This window comes from Nyctereutes procyonoides, unplaced genomic scaffold (assembly GCF_905146905.1).
Source record: "Nyctereutes procyonoides isolate TBG_1078 unplaced genomic scaffold, NYPRO_anot_genome, whole genome shotgun sequence".
Classification (NCBI taxonomy): domain Eukaryota; kingdom Metazoa; phylum Chordata; class Mammalia; order Carnivora; family Canidae; genus Nyctereutes; species Nyctereutes procyonoides.
Window position 1 is genome coordinate 26,148,397 of NW_026575040.1, and position 24,880 is coordinate 26,173,276.

A 24,880-nucleotide genomic window follows, 5' to 3' on the forward strand; every position below is an offset into this window, starting at 1 on the left:
GCAAATGGCAAAGTAGAGAGCCTGAGCTCTTTTTGGACAAATATAAGGTATTCAAGGTGAATAAAGAAATCTCTAGAACTTGGTGCTTGGGCAGTCTCTAACCGCCTGTGATGGAGTTTTTATAGAAAGGTAGACCAGTTAGCTCACCCACAAAGGCATCTCCCTCCCTTTATCTCCTGTGAATTTCATGCAGATGTATCAGACCTTAAAATATTAGGGGAAAGACATAAACATACCCTGCATATTGATGCTCCTTGACAATTTCTGTGTGTGGGTGTTAGTTTTGTACTAAGCTTAGACTTGCCTTTGAAAAAAATAACTTTGAAGCAAAAAGGATGATCTACTAAATTCTCCAATCCCTCATATTCTCCATTTGGAACCTAGTTCAGGAATGACTGCAATGGGAGATATTTAATTTCCATAAGCAGGCATAAAGAAAGAGGCAAATTTAAGCTTATACCAGAAAATGGGCTTTTCTTTTGCTTATGAATGTATATAAATTCACGGGGCTGAGCTCACATCATATATAATATATCATTTTATATCCTATCTTGGGGGCTAAATCATATCATAATAAATTTCCAAGCAGCATAATTTCTAAATAATTGAATCCAACTTAACAGGGATTATTAAATAGAGATTTCAATGTATTCTTGCTTATAAGACAGTGCCTGGCATATAGTAGGAGTCAATAAATATTGAATTGAGGGAGGCACAATCTCAGTAGATATTAATTCCCCTACCAGAGGACCTGAGATTTTTCAATACAAATAAGCAATAAATGCAGTCAAAATTTGAGCTTTTTTTGTTTTTGTTTTTAACTTAAATCTGCTGATCAAATCCATCCTAGGGGGCAACACATGGTACATGCAGACCCAACCTGACAGCTGGGAATAACTATACATGTGAACTTGTCCTTAATGGGAGTCAAGTCAGCCCTATGGCGTTGCTCTGTGGTCATTGAGTCCTTCCTAATTTTTTAGGAATATTTGCATATAGGGCCAGTTCTGCTGCATACATACCTAGCCTCCTCCTTCCAAACTATTGTCTCCAAGAGTGGTTTCAGCTAATGGGTGCAGCTGAACAGTACGTCAAAGGAAGAAGAAGGTAATTGTGGTTGAAATGGGCCCCACTCAACCTCTCAACTCATGGTATGTTTCAGGTTTTATTTTATTGATTAACTATTTCTTGTGATCTGAGTGAAATGGGAGGATTAATTTAAGTGGAAAGAAAGGACATATATCTAAGGATTAGAAAGTGGCAGGCAGTAATGTACCTCAAACACACAAACTTAGTTTTTTATGTAGAACTATCCGCTACAAACTCTGAAATTACTTACTTAGAACGTACATGAGGGTCAGACTTGGCCCAATATAAATCCAGATATCATTATCTTAATGTATGATCATATATTCACACTGTCTGCTCTGGCTCCCTCTCCCCTAAACAGGGACCAGGACTCTGACAAATTCTTAGTTTTCACTCTAAGTGCTGGTTTCCATCTCCCCAGCAGTAACTTAAAAATAGAAACTTCCTTCATTAGATATTACAATTTTTTCTTAAGACAGAATACACAAGCAATCTACTAGGTTGCAGTTTTTTGAGTGTCAACCACGTCCTAATCTTGAATCTCTGAAGCCACATCTCAACTATCTTGATTTGAGTACCTCCCAAATCTTCTCCTTGGTGCATATTTACAGATTATGAATTAATGTGTTAACAAATGGAAAGCTCAGGGTGGGAGCTTTGTAGCATCCCTTTGTGCCAACTCTTGTTGTCACTGGCAACCTGAAGTGCCATCATGAGAAGGATTCTGAGGCTGTGAACAGAGGTAACATCTTGCATATCCCTATAGTATGTAAATAATACATGTTTACTAAGTTGAAATGAATCTATTATATTGTGATTATTTCTAGTTTCACTCTCAGAGAAATACTATCTTTAAGTAGTGAAGTTTCCTTGTCATTTCCCACTATGTAGTCACTTCTCAGTTCTTAACATATTTGACCACTCTGGCTTCTTGTCATGTTAATTACTCCTTCTCTCTCTTTTTAAAAATAATTTTTATTTATTTGAGAGCGAGAAAGAGAGAATAGAGTGAGCGAGAGAGAACATGAGTGGGGGTGGGCAAAGGGAGAGGGAGAATCAGGCTCCCCACTGAGCAGGGATCCCAATGCAGGGCTCAATCCCAAGACCCTGGGATCATGACCTGAGCCAAAGGCAGATGCTTAACTGACTGAGGCACCTAGGCACCTCCTGTTAATTACTGTTCTTAAAGCATTCTCCTCTCTTGGCCTTCATGATCCCACTTGCTGTTGCGTTCCCTTACCTCCAAGATGGCTCTGTCTTTCTTCTTCATGGCCACCTTTTCTACCATATATATTTTGAATGTTCCCTGGGCACTTTCCTGGTCCTTTTCACTCCTCCCTCTTGCACAGTCTTGGATGAACTCATCCAGGCCATGGCTCCGAGTCCCGCCTTAGTACCTTTCCAGAGCTCCAGACTCATAAATCCAGTGACCTACTAGACAGCTCCACTCTGATGTCCTTTTTTGCCATGCCAACCTAAATGGCCAGATCTGTGCTTCTTTATCCTTAGCAATTACTGCATGGAATCAATTTGGTAGGTTGCACCCAGCATAAAAAGAATACAATAAAATAGAACTGATGTGACAGTATCAGAAGACATCATTTGTAATAAAGTTAAGAACTGCTGGGGGAAAATTTTATATGTGTGAACTTGATTGTGATGTATAATGTCTTCTGACTGCAGATCATCGTAGAAAACATTCTTTCCATTTCCTCTCCTAACCCTAACAAAAGCTGACCCCTTTGATCCTTTCCCCCTGCCATGGCCTTAAATCGGGCACATGCCATCTTTTGTCCAGACTGCTGTGTTATCGTCTAACTGATCTTTCTGCCCCCAGCCTCCCTACCTATCACCCCCCTCCACCCTCTAATCCATCCTTACAAGCTGCTAGCTGGCTCTCTCTAAAACACACATCTAAACAGCTTGCTCCCTGAACTAACTGCCTTAGTGTCTCTAGCTAGTTTTGGGATAACATCCAAACTCCCTTTTCTGTAGTTTAAAGGGTCTCTGACTTCCACTTAATACAATATAGTAGTGTATGTGCTGAAAGTCACACTTAATTGCAAAATCACCTAAGTATTTTAAAGTAGAAAGAATGCAACTTTTTATAATACTATGATTACACATGCCTTGAAAATCATGACAGGGGGGTGCCTGGGTGGCTCAGTCAGTTAAGCACCTGCCTTCAGCTCAGGTCATGGTCCCAGGGTCCTGGGATCGAGTCCTGCATTGGGCTCCTGCTCAGCAGAGAGCCTGCTTCTCCCTCTCCTTTCTGCCTGTGCTGTTGCTATCTCTGTTTCTCTCTCTCCCAAATAAATAAATAAAATCTTTTTTTAAAAAGAAATCATGACAGAACATTCTCTACATTTTCTTTATGTATCAGCTCAAACTCAAAGACTCTCAGTACAGACTGGATAGAGAAATAAAACTGCTTAGTAGTATAGCACCTCTAAATCAAGTCAACAGTCATTTTGTGAGAAAGGAGCTTTATGTGCTACCATTTTTAGACAGGGATATCTTCTGGGTTTTTGCTTGCTCCCATAGCATCAGGACACACAGAAGGTCCTTTATAAACATGCTTATGAAAATTTTGCTAAAGCGATTTTACTTGCATACCCCAATCCACACATAAATTAATTTCCATCAGCAGCATCTTTCCCTGTGCCTTTTGACATGACACTCCAGGCCTTCTGTTCTGACTGTCTCCCTCTTCTTTGTTCTATTGATGAACCCCTGTTTGCCCCTTGAAATCTGGATGGAGTGTCCCCATCCTCTGAAAGCCTCCCCTTGCTTCTTCAGGGACAGGCGATTACTATTTCTTCTTTCCCTTGTGCATGATTCTGTTCTTGCTTCTTACGACTCATACAGAGGGAGTCTGTCTTCACCTTAGACCATGAGCAACTAGAAGGGAGGATTGAGTTCTTTGCTTCCCCAGTGCCTGCTGTCAGTAGGCACTCTGTAAGTGTTGGCTGAGCTGAACTGATGACTAAGTGTTTAATACGAACTTGTTTCTAAGGAAAGCACAATATTCTTTCATTTAAATGTGTGCTTACAGTTTGCAGGATTTTAAATCAGTGACCTCTGATACTTTCCCAAATCTGAAAAACTGGAAGCTCCACATCCATTACTAAATTTTGTTAAGCAGTGATACTTAACTACTTGAACCATTTTGAACAAATTAACTTAATTTTCTGAGCCTCCACCTAATCTATTTTATGCCGTATCTCAGCTCAAGAATTTACCATGGCACTGTGACCCCTAATATGACAAATCAAAATGCCTTTATTCATTCAATAAATAAATATTTATTGAAACCTTACTAGCTCTGAGGAAGTAGCAACGAATATAACCAAAGGCAAGGTCTCCACTCTCATGGAGTTATATATTCCAGGGCAGGCCTCTCTTGCTTAGGTTCCACCAATAGCTATTTCTCCTTATGTTATAAGGTCATCCAGCCTCATCAGAGCTTCTCCAGTTGAACTGTGAGGTATCCCTTACTGCCTCCAGCATCCCCATGACTGACTGTTCTTTTGTCTTCTCTACCTGGAATACCCTTACATTTTCTTATCAATAGTCAGTATTGAGCTTTTGCTCTAAGTTCACACTTAAAGATAGCGTCCTTGAGGAAATCATCTTGGACTTAACAACTATTATGTTTATTTCACGATTTATTTAGACAGTACATAAGATTTTGATTTATACCATGTCTCTTGATAGCTCTTGCAAATATTTCTTATCTTCCAAAGTTGATTATAAATTTATTTTTTTTAAAGATTTTTATTTATTTATTCATAGAGACACACACACACACACACAGAGAGAGAGAGAGAGAGAGGCAGAGGGAGAAGCAGGCTCCATGCAGGGAGCCCAACGTGGGACTCGATCCCGGGCCACCAGGATCACACCCCACGCTGCAGGCAGCCCTAAACCGCTGCGCCACAGGGGCTGCCCTGATTATAAATTTATTGAAGTAAAACCTATGCCTTCTCCTTTTTTGTATATAGTAGAGACTGTTTAGTACCCCCTAATACCCATTCACACCTTCTTCACCTTCTTCCCTTTAACACTAGAACTCTCTAAAATTCTAGGAACATGGCTGCCCAGCTAGAGATTACATTTCCCAGTCTTCTTTTCAAGTAGGCAAGGTCGCAGAGACTAAACTCTTGACCAGTGAAATGTCAGCAGAAGTAATACCTTCAAGGTCCAGGAATTGCTTGCCCTCTATTCCTTATTTCACTTCCTATAGGCTAGAACATTATCTTGGAAGTGACCAGTCATCTTGGACCTTGCAGGTGAGGGCAAACTCCAAGGTTTCCAAAAATCAAGAGAGAGCATCTGGGATTGTGGGCTACCTTTTGGAGCAGACTTTTCTTAATCCACTGCATGGCCTATGAGCTCAGATTTTTATTCACTAGAAAAATAAACTTCTATCTTGGTTAGGTCACTGCTACCAATCTTTTATAAAACATTCAACTCAATATTCTAACATAATGCTCCTTACAATACTTAACATCAAGTAATATGAATAGAGTGCTAAATATATACCGATTAAATGAATGAACATATCTCTGAATTTAATGACATAAAAATTCACTAATAAAGTGATTTGGTGGGAAGTGGGTGGGTTTTTTTTCTTCCTGAATGTTATGTGTTTTTGTTCCTTATGTGTTTTAAAAAGAGCTCTGATATTTTTTTCACTGAGTTATATTCATTTTCTTAGAAATTTTATATGGTGTTAATATACTTTATTTTTCTGATATCACTGAATAAGTCTTTTTGGAAGGACTCTTGGAAGTAGGATGGTCTGAAATTAAATTTTGGCATTAAAAGAGAAAGCTTTTAAATTACTGGGACTCTTACAGAAATTTTAGTTTTAACATCTTTAGGGAACTATGGTCTCCGTTGACCTCTATAACTCACGCTGCTCACCAACTGCACCACGACTTCCGAGTACTACAAAAGCAGAGGAAAACAACATACCTCCAAATCTCCTGAGATATTGGCACCAGCAAGAATCCCAGTAGCTGCTGGGAAAAAAATTGCAAAGACAGAGAAGAAGCCTTCACCTTTTGTGAAGCTTGGCCCAAAGTTTTCTGCAAATATTGATGCTGCAACACAAATAATGAGAATATTATCATGTAGACTTTCTTTACAGAAAAGTAGATAGTTACCTTTAGCTTCTATCAATGTATCACATAAATGGGTCCCTATGTGCTAAATGGAATTAATTTGAAAATGTTGGTGTATTCCTGGTAAACCTCGTGTTAATATTTGCTAAGAGTCGGCATATATATCACAAGGTTTTAGATCTCCAGAAGATGGCTCTGAAAAATTTTTGTGCCAATAGAGACCGAGGCCTCCTGACTTTTTTGAATCTAGAATATTGAGAAAGAGGGAAATGGAGAATTCTTCTCATGACCATACTGGTATATTCACAAATATAGCACACACACCACACACATACCCTGCCCTATACACACACATAACTACTCTCTTACATGCATAACTACTCTAATCAACACACAGCTTTTCTGCTTTTATATGCTTTTTTAAAAAAAAATCATAGGAGAAACTTGTGGGCAAAACTATCTTAAATTTTTGATGTTTATGTTCTAACCTTCCCACTCCTTGCTCCCAGAGATTAGATCTTAAATTCTTTTTTTTTAAATTTTTTTTGTTTTATTTATTTATGATAGGCACACAGTGAGAGAGAGAGAGGCAGAGACATAGGCAGAGGGAGAAGCAGGCTCCATACACCGGGAGCCCGACGTGGGATTCGATCCGGGTTTCCAGGATCGCGCCCTGGGCCAAAGGCAGGCACTAAACTGCTGCGCCACCCAGGGATCCCAGATCTTAAATTCTTATACTAAATTCTCATATATAGGAGAATAATAGTAATGAGGAATGCTGGTCATAAAATAATACTATCCCAGGGGGTCTCAACAAATTACTTAAATGAGAAGGGAATAATGTAGAAGAAAAACAGAAAAATGAGGGAAGGAAAATGCAAACAAAAGAATCTGGGATGATGTAAAAACAAGGAAAGAAAATTTAAGTCATCAGAAAAAATACAGCAAGAGCTAGAAGAGGGAAAAACATAGAAAGGAAAAGGATGTTAACCTGCAAAGCAAAAAAGACAAACTTTACAAAGAAGAATCAGGAAGAAAGAAATGATCTGATACCAAAAGGAAACAGATACTAATAACTGAATAAATAATAAAGGGAAATATTTTAAAAATATCATCAGTAGGGGATCCCTGGGTGGCTCAGCGGTTTAGCGCCTGCCTTTGGCCCAAGGGGCGATCCTGGAGACCCGGGATCGAATCCCATGTCGGGCTCCCGGTGTATGGAGCCTGCTTCTCCCTCTGCCTGTGTCTCTGCCTCTCTCTCTCTCTCTTTCTCTGTCTCTCTCATGAATAAATAAAATCTTAAAAATAAATAAACAAACAAAATTTCAACAGTGGATTCTTGAGTAAACTAGAGTGGAAAGCTCGGAAGATGTGCATAGGTGGAGTAGAATTTCATGCTTTGTGACATTCCCTCAGGATCCTACACCAATGCCAACAATCTTTTGTGCTTGAAAACCTGACAGTGGTGCTTAACTAGGTAATGCTATAGATAAGCAAGGTGCAAAAAAAGTTTAGCAGGGGGGTGCCCGGCTGGCTCAGGAGGTAGAGGATATGACTCTTGATCTCAGTTTGTGAGTTTCAGCTCATACTAGGTATAGAGATTACTAATAAATAAAATCTTTAAAAAAAATAAACGGAGAGACAGAGTACAAGCAAGGAGAGTAGTGGGCAGAGGCTACGGGAGAAGTAGACTCCCCACTGAGCAAGAGTACCATATGGGACTTGATCCCAGAACCCTGAGATCATGGCCTGAGCTGAAGGCAGATGTTTAACCAACTGAGCCACTCAGGTGCCTCAAAAATAAAATCCTTAAGAAAAAAAACCCAGCAGTAAAATGGCTATGTTTGGCTTTAGTGTTCTCAAGGGTTGAACAAATTGTCTGAACTGTGTTTTCTTTCCTTGCATGTATGACTCTACTTCTAGTATTTGACAGCAACAACAATTTGTCCCACACTTGAAGGTTTTCAAAGCACCTTTTGCATCCATGATCTTTTTTACTTCTCAAAAATCCCCTCAGTAAGTTATTGCTCACACTTCAAGAGAGAAATTCGAGCCCCAAACACATTATGTGACTGGTCTAGCTGGCAAGCAGCAGGGTTGAGACTCACTCCAGATTTCCTGAGCCCAACTCCAGGCTCTTCCCTGGATCACAATGGGATTCTCATGGTCACATGGGGATCACAGGGATGATGATGGAGACAGGCAGTGAAGAACCACTGATTGTGAAGCAACTCATCTGTCACACGTACCTTGGTAGTTAAAGAAACCTCTGGACTTCTTCTCATTATTGGATGGAATGACAGTTCCAATGAAGAAGTTTGCAATAGCAATGAGAAGAATGACCAGAAGTATCACCTGAGCCTGGAAGGGCAAAATAAGAGAATTATGTAACAATTTTTTACATAATTATAAAAGTCATGTCCACTGAAAGTCCACTGGAGAAAGACTCTGTCTGGTTATTCTGGTTAAAACTACTATCCAGAGTAGGTAATAGTATATCCCTATAGAATGGCATCTTAACAAGCCTTATCTGACTTGAGTGTGGAAGTTACATTTTTAATGGGGGCATATGTGTGGGCACTTGAAGGGGATATTTCAAAAACATTCTAAGTATTAGGTGGGTGGCTTACTGCAGGGTCTTCAGGAATAGAAGTGGAGCCCAAAGTTTTATCACTGATAGAATCTATTTCTTTTCTAGGCAGAGTGCCTATGGATTCTTTCCTTTCCCAGTGCTAAATGCAACAGCAGTTGCATTAATAACACAATAATTTGTAGAGTTCCTGTGATGCCTTGTGCATTTGATGTTGGGCCACCAGTGTGTGCCCAGCATATGTGGTTTGCAAGTTTGACCAATCAAATGGCCTTTCTTTTTTTTTTTAATTTTTTTATTTATTTATGATAACACATAAGAGAGAGAGAGAAAGAGAGAGAGGCAGAGACATAGGCAGAAGGAGAAGCAGGCTCCATGCACTGGGAGCCCGACGTGGGATTCGATCCCGGGTCTCCAGGATCGTGCCCTGGGCCAAAGGCAGGCGCCAAACCGCTGCGCCACCCAGGGATCCCTCAAATGGCCTTTCTTTATCCCCTACTCCCCCTGCTGACATTTCTGGGGTCTGTTGGCTTGGCGTTCCCATATGCTGTTCCCTCTGTAGAGAATGCACCTTTTTCCTACTCTTTGCATAACATTTCCTTTGTTTCATCCTTTAAGTCTTAGTTACTTACTCAGAGAAGATTTTTTTTGACCACTGAATCTAAATAATAGCAGCTAAAATTCGCTGAGGGCTTACAATAACAGACAGACTTAAGTTTACCAGTATTCTTTCAGATAAATAATACCACCAATAACTGTATGAAGTAGGTAATACTGTTATCATTTTAAAGATAAACTGAGGCACAGAGAGGTGAGGTAAGATCATACGGATGTAAACCAGAATAAAATCCAAGTGCTGTGGCAATAGAGCAAGAGCTTTAAACCTGCCCTCTAACTGCCACAAAGCTACATTGCCTCCCTCAGGGAATAAAGTCATTGAAAGCAGATTCCCCTTATTTTCTATCTCAGTGCCCTGTTTATTTCCTTTATAGCACATTCACAGTTCACCATTCTATATTTACTTGTTTATCTACTTGATTGTTACTCATATCCCCACAGACCATATGCTCAACTAGGGCCAGGATTGTGCTTGCTTGGGTCACAACTGAATATGCAGTACCTAGCAGAATGCCCAGCATGTAACAAGCACTAGATTAATTTTCATTTGACATGTGACTAAATAAACCACAAATAAATGCCATATAAGGAATGATTTCCATTGCCTTATGTAGGTGGGCGGGCTGGTGACCTCTTGAGGTCTAGGTACTGTATCTCCAGGCACTTAAGACCTGTTATGATTACACCCAGTCACTCTAGAGAGTCCTAAATCAGGGAAAAGATATTCTCCCATCATTCAGAATTTTACCTACTGTATTACTACTAGTTAAGTCCAGATATTCTCTAGTTCCAGGACCTACAATAATCTCAAATTTGCTCCTGAAGTACTGTGTCTCAGAGGAGAATGATAGCTTCTGCCTCTATTCCCTTGTCCCATCACATAGGCCATTTCCTTTGGGCTTCAGCACTCACAGTCAGCTTGAGAATAGGACCGCAGTGGGATTGAGGTGTACCCAGCATGTACCATTGCCACGATCATACGGGGTCTGTGTGTGATGATGGCAGCCACCTTGGTGTCTATGTCATGGTAATGACGGCACAAAGGACAGAGTTGAGGCCTGATCATGTGACACATGAGCGGTGAGTCGTGACTGCCTCAACATCATGCTTTGAGGGCTTGGGGCTCCCGCCCCCCAGTGTTAACCTGAAACTTCTGACATAGCAGGTAATAATAGCAATTCTTTTTGAATATGGGGTATGTTCTATTCCTGCAATTTGGTCAAGACCTGAGCAGCAGTGGCTGATAACATCATTTTGAGAAAATCACCTTTGCTTCCCATTCCATTCCAGCTACTGAAATCCCTAAAAGAATCACCACTGTGATGGAGCCTATTATCCGTATGTCATTGGTTGGATCCACCATCATTGAATTGCTCTCCTGGAACAACAACAAAAGTCGCCAAAATGGTTAGAGACAGAGCTTTTTTTGCCCAAATGCCGTAGTGTAGAATTGAACAGTAAAGAAGAAAAACTGTGTACTAATGACCATGTAGGATAATAGAAAAATGAAGTGCTCCTTAAATTTGAGATTAATATTATTTTGTCCTATTATAATAAGCCTTTGGCAGCCAAGGTTAAGAGTTGGAAATCCTAGATGCTCATTCTAGTCACAGCTTTAAAAACTATTATAGCACTAAGATAAGTAGGTACACATATAAATACAATGTTTTGCTTCAGAAGAATGACTATTTTTGTGTATCAAGGGGAATCTTAGATAAATGAAAATAAGTCATTTTAAATGTGAATATTGGAAAATAAATATTCAATTAAATAACAAACTCTATAAACGAAATAACACATTTCTTGAAGATAACATACCTTATGAACTATATAATTCACTCATTTATTCATCTAATTTTCAAATAAAGGTACTATTATTAATTGAATTCAGTGAATATTATCATGACCATGAAAGGAGAACTAGAAGTTAGTTCACATATCAACTAGTTAACATGCTCACATACATAATGCTGTGTAGACAGAGCACCTAAACTAGGAAATGCTTAATTCTCTCCAGTGAGTTGTTTTAACGTTTGAACTATCTTTCCTTTTGGAAATCTATAACCATGGTAGTAATATTGCTGCTGACAATAACTAACTCATTATTTATCTTTTGTTTCATATTTTACATAGTATTTCATGTACATTATTTCATTTGTTCTGTACCAAATTTCCATGAAATACATAGATCAATATTATTAGCCCATATGATAGATTTGAGAGGCAATGTTCAGATGAATACAGGGACTGGCTGAGAATGTCTCAGCTGATAAATAAGAGAGCCAGGATTCCAAGTCAGTTCTGAGGCCAAGCCTAGAATTTCAACTATATCCAACATCCACATTCTACAGAATAAAACTATTTCTTCTCTCTTGCCATAATGATATCCCCTAGCGCTCTGAAAAAGGCAAATTGAATTGAATTATCTTACTTGGTTGAAGAAAAGAAAAACTTGTAATTACCTTAAGAAGATCTACCACTGTTTCAGCAAATCCCACCACATACATAGCAACAGCCACTGCATTGGCAAAAGCAAAGATCAAGCCTATAGACCCACCGAACTCGGGCCCTAAGCTTCTGGAAATAAGATAGTAGGCCCCACCTAAAACAAAAAAATGAACATACTTTACTCTGAGGAACTGCTAAGGGATTTAGTTTATATGACCAAATAATTTTGGATAATTTTTATTCTAGTAAAAATATCGCAACTTCCTAATAATTTTAGGAATCTTGTGTCACTTTAATGAGTAAGTTAGCCTTTCCTTGTACTCTGAGAACTGTAACAGAACACAGTAGAACTATCCTGACATAGTAAATTCTGATTTATCGAAACCTAATTGTATACAAATGTTTCAAATAAGACTATAGCAAACTTTACCAAAACAAAGTGCTTTGCCTTTTCAAAAAAATTCACTGGTAAGTTTAAATCAATAATGTAGTCAAAGTAAAATTTTATATTCGAAATCTCCAGGAACAGGCAGGTCTAGGCAGAAAACGAAGTAGGTGAAGTTTATCATTGCTATTCTAACTTCCTTTCTGGTACATATTTGCAGCATAAACAGGTATCTGTATACACAGCCCCTGGGTGGCGCAGTCCATTGAATGCAGACTCTTGGTTTTAGCTCAGGTTGTGATCTCAGGGTTGTGGGATGGAGGCCTGCATTGGGCTCTGCTCTCAGCTTGGAGTCTGCTATTTTCTCTCTCCCTCTGCCCCTCCCCACCACCCGCAGAATAAATTAATAAATCTTTTTTACAAAGTTTTCTGTATAGTGCTACACATTATCCACTCTATAAATTGGAATGAGTTCTCTATGTTTTTAGCTCAAGAAGGCATGATTATTGCCAAATATCCATATGTATATGGGGATGGCAAATGGGAAGGAAGACTGGGAGGGTTTGGAACAATTGCTTCTCCTTTGGACCTTGAAAAGATGGTTCTGTGTATGGCTGTGAACAAAAGTGCACAAAAGTCTGTGCACAAAAGTCTGAGCTGTGTTGGTTTCTTTCTGTGCACAAAAGTCTGAGCTGTGTTGGTTAACTCCTAGAGGGTGCTGAGAGCAGGTAAAAAAGGCTAAATGTCAAGAGGCCTAGGTAGCTAGATGTTCCAACAGACCATTGCAAACTAATGACTTCCTATACCGAGCGAGTCTCAGAGGTGGACAGAACTGGTAGGGGAATGATACCAAACAAACATCTCAAAACAGAACAAAAACTTTTCCTTTTATGGAAAAGGAATTTCCTCCACTGTAGTAACTCCTTTGGGGTAAAGGGTCAAAGCTCTCTTTAGAGATGTAACCAGTTCTCTGGTGGAGCAAATCTCCATTATCCCCTTTGTCCACACTACATTAAATAAATTAGCTAGTCAGTGACTTAGGCTTCTCAAAATGAGAGAGGGGCAGGGGAAGCTGTGAGAGGATATGTGTTTGTGGGAGGGAGAGTGCTCTTAGAAGGGCCTGGGTAGGAACATCTGATTAAGATTGAGGCCCCAGGAGCCAAATAGAATGGGAGAGGGGAAGATGAGTTACAGCAGCAATGACAGACTCACCCTCTTCACTTTCTGCTAGTCCTGCTTATTCCTGGATGATTTAAAAGTAACTTTTTGTTCTGTTTATTTGCTTCTATTTTCTTTTAAAGGATCCTCTCAGGCCTGTGGGCCACTGGGAGCATCGTGTTAGGGTGAATTCTGAGGGCTTACCAAATGGGAAGTGTCAGCTGGGGTGTGGAGTGGGTGTGAGAGAGGGCCAGTGGGGCTCAGCCAAGGCACAAAGAAACCATATATTTTACTGTAATTATTTATTCCTTCTTTCTGGACACCTGGTCACTCTTTATAAACATGTTTAATCACAGGAAATGGGTCAAAGAAAACCTTCTAGAGATCTCTTAATTTTATTTGAGAGAATTTGCCTTGATGTTTAAATTTGGGTTAGTTCACTTTGCTTTAAGGCTTTGGGGACTAATTATGAATATGCAAATTTTGCTTCCAGCATTAAACCAATTCTAGACATGACTTTGTAACCCAAGCTTGTAGTCATAAGCAAATGAATTGGCTTACCTCCTCTTACTACTCCATTTGTGCAAATAGCGGACATAGAAATACCTGTGAGTGTTGTCACTACCACACTCAGGCCAATGATGATGACTCCGAGACCTGCAAAATCCCCCAAGAAAAGTGTTTGGTTCCGGTAAATCAAGAAGTCACCAGTACTTCAGGAAGCAGTGGTCTGAGTCTTGTCACAGCAGAGTTGGTCTCCCCATGAAAAACCTGAAATGTTCTAAATGATCCCAGTCCATGGAGGTCTCAGGAGCCCCTGAAATGTACTGAACTTTAAAACTGAAGCCATGTCCAGGGATCATTTCCCAAGACACTGCTGGCAAGGGGTGTGCAAACTGGCCTGAAAAAGAAAACATTCACCAGAGGAATCTGAGCATCTGGAAGCCACGAGCTGCAATGTGCCAGAGAGGTCCATTAGAGGAGATCCCATAGGTGACCAGCACGGACCAGGCCTGAACTCATGGTACCTTAGGTTCCTTCTGCATCCAGCTCACCTATGTAGTTCACCAGGCATCAGAAACATCGAGGCTACTTGCTTGCTCCAGTCAACAAGAAGTATATAAAAACTTTTCCTACCCGTGGCAAGCGATGAGGGCATTTAGGTATCTTAAAAATGTTACCTCCACGAACAAACCCGTTAGTCGCTATTGCAGAAGTTGACAACCCCGTAATAGAAGTTACCATGGTGGAAAGGAGAATTATGAGAACTCCAAGACCTGTTAGCAATGAAAAATAAAAGATAGTACATTTTACTTTTCTTACTTGGATTCCCTATTGCTGCAAACTATACTGCCTCTGATTTAAGTTTTCACCTCCACGCCTTGGGCCCCAGTGGAGTTGCTTTGTGCTCCGGAGAAACTGGTTTGCCTGGCATAAAGATCAAGTCGGAGGCCTGCTCATTATGATGAAGGATGGTCTCCCAAAGTAAACACAATCTAAAATGCAGCCCTGGAAAGGAAAAGTTGACTTCTGCTGGTGTCCTGGGAGAGGAACTACCCTGGCTGTGAAAAGAGAAAACATGACATTTGACCTTCTCTCTTGCTTGAGAGGAACCTGAATGAGAAAGTTGGGGGCTTGACAAAGGTTAAATCCTTCCCCATTTTTCTTGCATCTCTCTTGCCTGGAGGAGAAAAGAAAGAAACAGACTTGGATTACCTTTGAACACACTCCAGAAAGGTCAGTGGTGAGCTATCTGAGCCTGTGTTGCCTTTACCTTACAAATGATCATGCGGGTCACACGTTTAATTACCTCCTCTGACATATCCATTTGTGGCAATAGCAGAGGTGGATAAACCAGTGATACCAGTCACTGTCACGGCTAAGCCGATGATAATCACACCAAGACCTCAGTTGAGAGAGGAAAAATAAAGGCAATTAAACAGTGAAACAATCCATTAGATCGTTTACATAAAAGCCAGCAAATCTAGGGTAATCACCAAAGGACCATGTTTGAATTAACAAGTTGGCCTGGAAACCACCAGAGTAAATGCTCAGCTTTGAAGGTTTCTGCCTGTAGCAGCACAGATCCTAGAAACTGGAGAGCTAAGATGTGCAGTGAAAATTGCCCAGAACTGAACAACCATGGCTGGTCAAAATTTAATGTGAACCCCATTTTTTACGTTCTAGATGCCTACAGACATAAAAATTGGTCAATACAATTCTAAGCCGCTAATATCACTGGAGAGTAAATGTTCATCCTTCCAGGTAACTATCTTTTTATGTACATTTGGTTGTCTGGGAGTGCAGATTTATATACAATGTAGTAAATTGTTCATCTGGCAGATAAGTAAAGTGGAAAGATCAAAATTGAACTACATTTACCGATTGGCTATGTGACCTCTGGCAAGTTACTTATTTTCTGAACCAAAAAGAGCAATGAAATTTGAAAGCACATGTCTAAAGTGGCTGGCTGGCATGGTGAGTAGAACATAGTACACAACCAGTGGCCCTGCTTTTTCGTCATGTCCACGATAGCTGTAAATAGGTGTTGTTCACGGAAAGCCTGCTATACATCCAGCTGGTGTCAGGTAGCATGTGAGATGCGAGGAACAAATGAAATGAAATGAAGAAAGCTGCTTCAAGGATCTTATGGTGCAAAGGTCAATGATTCTAAGAGGGAGAAGGTGATAAATGGAATTCAGAGAAAGACAAGGCTGCTTTCAGCTTCAGAAAACATACAGTCAAGAGGATGCTGAAGGGTAGCATGATATGCTACCCCAAAATGTACCACTTTAGCAGAAAGATTATTTTGAACTGAAGGTGACAGAAAAAAACCAGATACCTCCCCCTTTTTGCCTAAAAACAAGATATAAGTTTGTAAAGTGGTCTCCACTTTCCTCTATACTGGGAAGGGCAGAAAGTAATGGTCAGAGCCAATTCTAGAGCCTTATCAGCTAGGGTAGCATAAGAGGAACGTACTAACAAACGTTACTTATTTTCCCCATGTGTCTGCCTTCCCGCAATTTGCCACCCTAGAAACTCAGTCCTTTCCATTGTCTTGTTCCTTCTCCAAAAATCTCTTGTTCTCTTAATAAAATGCTATATAAGGGCAGCCTGGGAGGCTCAGCGGTTTAGCTCTGCCTTCAGCCCGGGACCTGATCCTGGAGACCCAGGATCGAGTCCCACATTGGGCTTCCTGCATGGAGCCTGCTTCTCCCTCTGCCTGTGTCTCTGCCTCTCTCTCTCTCTCTCTCTCTCTCTCTCTCTCTCTGTCTCTCTCTCTGTCTCTCATGAATAAATAAATAAACTTTAAAAAAAGAGAGAGAAAAAATAATAAAAATATACTACGTAAGCCCTCTCCTTTGAATGACTCATTGTTGAGTCTTCTCATGTGTACACATGATGTGTGAGTTAATAAACTTCCAATTGTTTTTCTCTCGTTAGGCAGTTGGTTGCCAGTGTTACAGAAAGATGTGTGGGGTCAGAGGCACTGAAATCACCCTGGCTCTAGCCAGAATGCTCTCGCCTGGGTCTGTTAGGTATGCTCCCCCACATGAAATGGATGCTGCATAATTGTTGTTGGAAGGCTCTCTCATTCCAGAGATAATCAGAACAGGAGTCTTCTAAAGGAGGCTGTGATCTCTCTGGCCACGCCCTGGGAGAAGGAAGGACATTCAGAAATGGAAACAAGGCATTGGAGGCTGCCTTTCTTGATGCTCCATGCTATATCTTGGCTCTATAAGAAGTCTCCAGGCTCTTTTACAGTTTGAAGTGCAATAGGAAGAGACTAACTGTAGGCATGAGATGCAAACTTGGACCATACTGCTTCAGTCCCTAAAGACTCTTCAAGTTTGGTGTTGTGAGAAACAGTTGCACTAAATTCTTCAAATGTATGGCAGGGATTCTGTGGTGACCATCACCTCTGCATCACCATGCGGCCTCAGTTCTTTGCACCCCAACAGGTAATTTCTTCTTATCTTTTGCACACTACTGCTTCTGATTTTGTTTTGAGGACATTTGATGTCAAATGTTTAGCTCACCCCAGCAACTACACAGAGCTCTATAGTTTGCATTTCAGGACACTAAAGCTACTCTGACTTTATTATTTCCCTACCCTTATTTTCCCTTCACTTCTGTTTCCCCAAAAATTCTTACTTATTTGTTTGCATTGTATATATTTCTGTAAACCATTTGAAATCCTGGAACAAAGTTTTATACATTTAAACAGCAAGAGATTTGCTTTTCTCTCACAGTCAAACATGAAATCCCAGGGTAAGAGGCAGCTTCAAGAACATTCAGTTTGTAGTTGTCTCCAAGTGAGGTCCTTGAATCACCTACTTCAGGAAAGTCCTGAAGTGTTTATTAAAAATGCCCAGACTCACTGAGTATGAATCCTTCAAAGAGAATCCCAGGATTCTGTGGTTTTGTAACCTAACTTCCAGGGTAATTCTCAGGTACCCCACAGTCTGAAGACTACTGTGCTACCTTAGCCTATCTCAATTTGTGTCTGCCTAGACAGCAGGGTTCTTTAGCTTTATCTTCAGAGAATTGATTGGGAAATGATTAATCCAGCTCCTTAATTTTCAGATGAGGAAATGAAACTCATGGAGTATATAAATGACTTGCTTCAAGTCATACCTGTTTCATCATATCCTTCTTCCATGCTTGATATTTATTAGAAACTATCTTGCCCCAGCCAAGGTCTCCGAGTCAGAGAAGACCAATTCAATGGCATTTGTGGTTTATTCTATCATTTGCTTTTGGGGAAAGGACAGCCCAAACTCATGGCCCTGGAACGACTATCCAGGGGCTGTAGCTACAGTGACTCAGGGCTACAGCTTCCTTCTGGCTTTGTTCCCAGAATCTCCTCTTGAAAATGTATTCAGGTTTCTTCCCCAAACTATCCCCACAACAAAGAGAAACTACTTGTATTTGCTTCTTTTCTTACCCAATAAAGGGAATCCAAATGGGACCCAGAAGGTGACTTAATCAACTCATTTAGCTTTAATTTCACAGCAAAGGCCAGTAAAACTGAGTAAGGGTGGTAATAAGTTTCTATGACTCACTAAAGTCTATTCCGTGAGAACTAAACAACAACAAACAAACTCTTGTTCAAAGGAAAATCCACTAGACACCCATTTAAAGTAGGGTATGACTACTTAAATAAATAGGTCCTTGTTAAAACAATACTGATGTCTGAAAATACAGTACAGTTTAGCAGAAGATAGGGTTCTTCATATTTTATAACTCTGTAATAAGCATGAAACTGTGAAGAATAATGTAAGATCTGATTAAAGTTCAGATTATTGCCCAAACGCATGGATGTTAAATAAGTTGCATTAGAAAGAATTACTCTTGCCCTTGGCTACACTCACACCTCCAAACAAAGTAATGTTGCTTGATGATCTCAATAAGTTACTAAACTGCCCTTAAAAAACTAATTTTGCATGAAACCCTGGAGCAAACACTTGGCAATATTAAGATGCAGATTTTCCATGGAACAGCATATACTTATTTTGTACCCTGCGGCTATAAGCATTCATTTGATATGCATCGTAAAGCTGGCAAGCAGCCCTTTGTCAGGAACCCAACAGTTGCCAAACATGAAACATGGAAAAACTATGGGAACTGGTTCCAGTGTTTCAATTTACAGCTCAGCCCTTTCTTGTTGCGAGTTAGTCTTCTGGTGATGCTCAATATGTTTTGAGGAGCAAAGGCAATAAATAATGACCAAGTACCTTTGAATGTGAATTAAAATACATTCTGGAGCAGTATCTAAAAGCACATCTGAAGCTCTATGTTCTCGATACTAATGATTTATTTGGCTTCTCCAAAAGTGGATCTATAATGTATTTCCCTTGTATAAGGTGGAACATCATTAATTTGTATCACATTAAATCAGGGACTTTGATAAAATTCAAATAAATTTTTTATATAACTTTTACCAATATGCTCCCAATAAGATAAAAAGCTTGCCACAGGAAAAGATATTTTAAATAAAATATCACCTTTAAAAACATCAAATAATCACTGGAATAAATATCACTGGAAATAATTTCAACGTCATGCATTTTCCTTTAGAAAAATTAGTAATAGTTACATATGTTATCTTAGTCATTTTATCTATTATTTTTAAGCCTCTACCTGGCAATATTTTATTAACCTTTGTTTTCTTACCACTGGCACCTGAAAGTAACACAATTATTTTCTTTGGAAAATGTCCAACTAATTCAGCATGAGTCAGGTCACGCTGTTACCACTTTTCCCACAAGCTGTTTTTGTCAAGTGAAATTTTGCCAATAATCAATAAGGGGGATGCACACATGTCAGTATGTCCCCAAATCTGAACAGTGCTATTTCACATATACATGTCTCTATGTATTGGTATACCTAAAACTCAATGAAGAAAAGATAGAAATATTTGCGTGAGCATTTATCTGGTCGGCAAGCTGGAAAATTCCAGTCTCCCAGAAGTTAACGCTTCACTTTTCCTCTGTGACAAACATTGTCCAAGAGGCAACGTTAAAGAGCTGGAGCGCAGATTCCTTCTGTGACCTTGAGCTCACATTCAGCATTCGTGGTCAAAACAAGTTGCTTATGGAGTTTATAGCTGACATTGAAAACTCTATGCGGGAATGGGGAGACATGCTTACCAATTCCAGCTTCTCCAACAATCCAGGAGAGGCGAATGAAGAGCATGACACCCCAGATGTTCAGCATGCATCTTACCTGTGGGTTGAAGGGGCATGGAAAGGGACATCAGACATGATAGTGGGGCAAAACCTAGCTGGCTCTGCAACTCTGCTATGGACAGTCTCAGAGGACACCGAACAAACAGATTTCAGGTGGAAACATAGGAGCTTTCTCACCAGCACACCTTTCACCCATCCAAACTTCACAGTTCCGGCTTTATCCTCCCCTTCCTTGTTTTCAGCTTCTTCATCTCCAGGCATCCCATCACCGTTAGCAACCCTGTCAGCCGAGCCGGGCGCCACTGCCACATTCTGCGTTTGTACAGGTAGCAAAAACACAACGTTTGGTCAACACAGGGGCCCATAGAACTTCCAAAGGCAAATCAAAACAATTGACATAAAATTTTAGACATACACACAAAAGGAAACATTCTAGCATTTGAATAAGGTAATAATTTTTTTCCCCCTGGGAGCTGGTGAGTTCATTTTATGAGTGATTTCAGGCACAGTGAGACTGTGAGGGTGGCAAAGGAGCTTGGGCAGTTCAACTGGTGAAAATATTACTTTAGGAGAAAATGGTCAGATTTGGGTACGTCTAGAATACAAAAAGAACAAAGGAGAGAAAAAGAAAGTAAAGGTGAGGCAGAAAGCCTATCAAAAGTGAATGAAGCGGTACCTGGGTGGCTTAGTGGTTGGACGTCTGCCTTTGACTCCGGTCATGATCCCGGGGTCCTGGTATCCAGTCCGGCATCGGGCTCCCCAGAGGGAGCCTACTTCTCCCTCTGCCTATGTCTCTGCTTCTCTATTTTTCTCTCATGAATAAATAAATAAAAGCTTAAAAAAAAGTGAATCAGGGTCTTTGAGGCATGGTAGGAGGTTAATCTCATTGATGCCGACTATCTGGACATCTTTCCATTAACCTCCCTGGGCTTTACTTTATTCACCTAAAATAATGATAGTAAAACCTCTATAATCATCATCTTTAAGAAGATTGAATGAAAGAACACATAGAAGCATTTTATTCAAAAACAAGCAGAAAAAGGGTTACAGTTCTAAAAAGATTTAAAGGGACTATTTGGCAACAAGAATGTTATTCCTATAAAGGAAGTTTCTTTCAGACTTGATAGGCCTTTGCCTGAGAATTGCTGGATGTGCTGGTAGTATCGCACAAAGAGTAAGAAGTTCTCATGACTGACTGACTACTAAAAGGTAAGCTGAGTAGAAGTAAAAAATGAGTTGTATAAAAAATGTCAAAAGCTTATTTAGTGGTTTTTGGTGACCTGATTTTGAAGACCTTCCTTGTCAGTAGGATAATCTGAATTTAATGGGGAAAGGAAATAGCTCTGCTTCTCTCAAGGTAAGAACAACTCTAATTTCTCTGTTAGATGTGACTTTGAATAATTTAAGATGCATCTGCTTAATTTAGTCAGGCACCCACCTGACTCTCATGGTTAGACTGAGTTACCCACTGAATTCCCCCAAAACAAACTTTTCCAGTAAGGGGTTGAAACCACTGGGGAAGTCTCTTAGATTCAGCACTTAATTTATCATTATTAAAGAACAACTTTATCCTAGTTAAGCGGCCTAAATTATTTTAAGGCTGGAATGATGTATTCCCACATTCCTAGCTAAAGAAGTCTCAGACAAGGGCAATTATTTTTCCCTTCTAAAATGGGTCTGGTGTGAAATAAATATCCAATATTTATTAGAAGGACTTTATTTGAAGGTGACCAAAGTTCTCGTCCTTGCCATGCTTAAGGGTTATTGCTTCTTTGGGCTTTGGTGTATCATTAGCATACCTACTGTAAGCTGACTCTAATTTGGGCTATTTGCTCCAAGTGACTGACTTCTTGTCTCCATGTTTTTTGCACTTATCTATGTAAGTAAGGATTTCTTCCAGCTTTGTTATTCCACAAGATTTTTTTTTTTCACACTAGTAAGCCACTTGGGTAACCAGTGCAATACAATGTGGTAAGGATGTGGGCTACTTCTCAATATCAACCAAGAACCTACCATACTGCAGGTCATCAGAAAACATTACTGAATCCATAAAGTAGATTTGAAGGCCACCCAAGCTCTACCACTTAAGAACAGATGAACTAGTTTCTTATCCATTCCTGCCTCCTATTTCCTTTCTCTTTCTTCATCCCTATTGGGTATTTAATTTCTCATAGTTTCCTCTCTATAACCCACATTTAAAAAAGGAGGGGAAGGGAATGAATCTCAAGTCAGATCATCTTACTATTTTCTGGCAGTATTCAGAGTAAAACTGAATGAAATTAATAGTTATAATATTGCCTTTAATTACCTGAGGAATATCTTAATTTAAAGTATCCTCAGTCCCTATTTGCACAGATAATTGAAGGCTGACACAATATGTTCACACCAATATGAGATACGGGTAAACAAAGTCCACAGAAATTGAGGCTGAACCAGCAGGGCAGAAACTGGTTATTTGTACCAGTTAGAGATGCAAGTCATGTATGTAATTCAAAAATTTCCAGTAGCTCCTTTTAAAAAAGTGAAAGGAAATTAGTGAAATAAATGAATTCAGATTTGGATTTTTAAATTTTAAAAATACACTTAACTTTTGTACGATATCATTTTCTCAGTCTTTGCAATGTAATATTCATTAGCTATAGTGGCATCCCACCTTGTAGGAGGAACCTGATCATGGGCTGTTTTAATAATGTACTTTACGGGTAGCCCAGGTGGCTCAGCGGTTCAGTGCCGCCTTCAGCCCAGGGCCTGATCCTGGAGACCCAGGATCAAGTCCCATGTCAGCCTCCCTGCATGGAGCCTGCTTCTCCCTCTGCCCGTGTCTCTGCCTCTTTCTCTCTCTCTCATAAATAAATTTTAAAAAATAATGTACTTTACTCAATAGACCTATATAAAATATTATTTCAACATAAAATCAATAAAAAATATGAATGAGACATTTTACATTTTTTTTCACACTATGCCTTTGAAATCTGGTGTGTAGTTTACACTGATAGCACATCTCAATTTGTACTAGCCACGTTTCAAGTGCTCAATAGCCGCATGTGGCTGGCGCTATCATATTGGAGTGCACCTGTCTATACACTGCAGTCTATTAGAGATGGATGAAACATTTGAAGTTTTTTTTCCAGGCAATTAAAAATTCTATTTTTCTCTGAATAGATTCTATACTCATAAGGCAGCTGAGTGATTCAGATGTAACTTTCATTTTCTGTAACTAGAAAATCAATGAGAGCACAGAATTGAGGTATGTGTTAAAATGCCCATGAATGTTGAAGAGATTATTTGGTTAAGAAATTCATTTATTTGACTTGATTAGAGAAAAACTTTTAAAATTGTCAATATTCTAGTTAATCAAGATCTCACAGCCAGACTATCAGCAGCTACTCATTCAAGGAGAAGGCAATTTCCTTTTCCTCGGTTAATTGGGGATCCCATGAGACAGAACCCTAGTCACTTGCTTTTTAAAGGCAATCTTGGGAATAAAACCTATGTTTTCTGATTAAACCTGAACTTGAGGGTTTGGTCCAGGAAATTGCTTTACTCCTAGCTGAACTCCGAAGGTAACCGTGACCCTTACATCTGGATTAATGAGAATACCAATGATGGTAAAAAAAAATCTTACAAAAGAGGCTAAAGGATGATAAGATGTTTAAAATTTCCCCTTAAATGGACATTTTTATCCAGTAGATGCCCTTCTGGGCACAATTTAACAGTTCTTCAATTTATCACTAGGACATCACAATATGAAGCAAAAGGAATATTCTATGCAGGCATATCAGGGAAATCATCATTTATGGAAGTTAGTAAGGCAATAAATATCTAAAACTATTCAAAAATAGAGTCAATGTAGATGTTCAACTATTTCTTCGTTGTATGTGTTCAAACTGCTTGAGTTTCAAAGTTTTTAATATATGCATGCCATAGAGGGGAAAAAACCTTTAAATGTATATTTCTTCTTTTGGCTATAAAGGGCTGGTAGTAAATCTATAAGTACAGAATCCATTTCCATTGCTTACTCTCTTACAGGAGCTGAAAAATCACTGTACCATATGAACTAGGAGACTTGGAATCTAGTTTCAGCTATGCAATTAATTCAGGGTGTGTCCTCCAGCAAGTTACTTAACCTTTCCTGGATACTGCCAAAGAGGATAAATCCAATGGGTTTTCTGAAAATCTTACTTTGAAGTAATTTACTCTAAGGCAAAATCATTTTTCTATGTTTGTCATCTTCTCTTCTAACATGGCAAAGCAAAATTTGGTTTCACCCTTTAATAAATGCCTCCTTTGTAAGTCCATACAGCAATTATAAAGTCAACTTATCATCAAAGTACTGAAAAGACTTTGGGTCGAGGGTTTGTGGGTACTTGATGGCTGTGAGCTATAACCAGTGGCTGGCAGGCTCCTGGCTGGTGCATGTACTTGGGACCAAAGTCTCAAAGACTAAAAGTTTTATGATTGCTGCCTGAAACCAGTTTTCCCCTCATAGTTTGAATTAATTTGTTTGTTCACACTCCATTACCATAAATGATGACCCTTCCACCTTTCGTAAATGCATTTTAAATTGCATAGCTTTAGGGAATGATTATTTATTTACCAAAAGTTTTACCTGTGCATTAAATATTCAGAGAAGGTAAAATGAAGTGCAAAAGAGAAGAAAGAAAGAAAGAAGAAAATGAAAGAAATAGGCCATGTCTCCCCTCCAATATTGATAAATTAGTGAAGCTTCAATCACATAAATTATTTTATTTAACATAAAATATGTGATTTT

At 39.4% G+C, this 24,880-nt stretch overlaps 1 protein-coding gene across 1 annotated transcript in view; it reads right to left on the bottom strand.

Moving 5' to 3' along the window:
• SLC12A1 (solute carrier family 12 member 1) overlaps positions 1-24,880 on the bottom strand; it is an 89,284-nt gene that overhangs the window by 57,322 nt on the left and 7,082 nt on the right. Inside the window, exons 2-8 of the mRNA XM_055319582.1 lie at positions 20,287-20,421; positions 20,071-20,146; positions 15,228-15,323; positions 11,889-12,028; positions 10,694-10,804; positions 8,468-8,579; positions 6,070-6,197 (exon numbers count right to left, since the gene is read on the bottom strand). Coding sequence (XP_055175557.1) covers positions 6,070-6,197; positions 8,468-8,579; positions 10,694-10,804; positions 11,889-12,028; positions 15,228-15,323; positions 20,071-20,146; positions 20,287-20,421 — 798 coding nt within the window. The remainder of the gene's footprint in view (positions 1-6,069; positions 6,198-8,467; positions 8,580-10,693; positions 10,805-11,888; positions 12,029-15,227; positions 15,324-20,070; positions 20,147-20,286; positions 20,422-24,880) is intronic.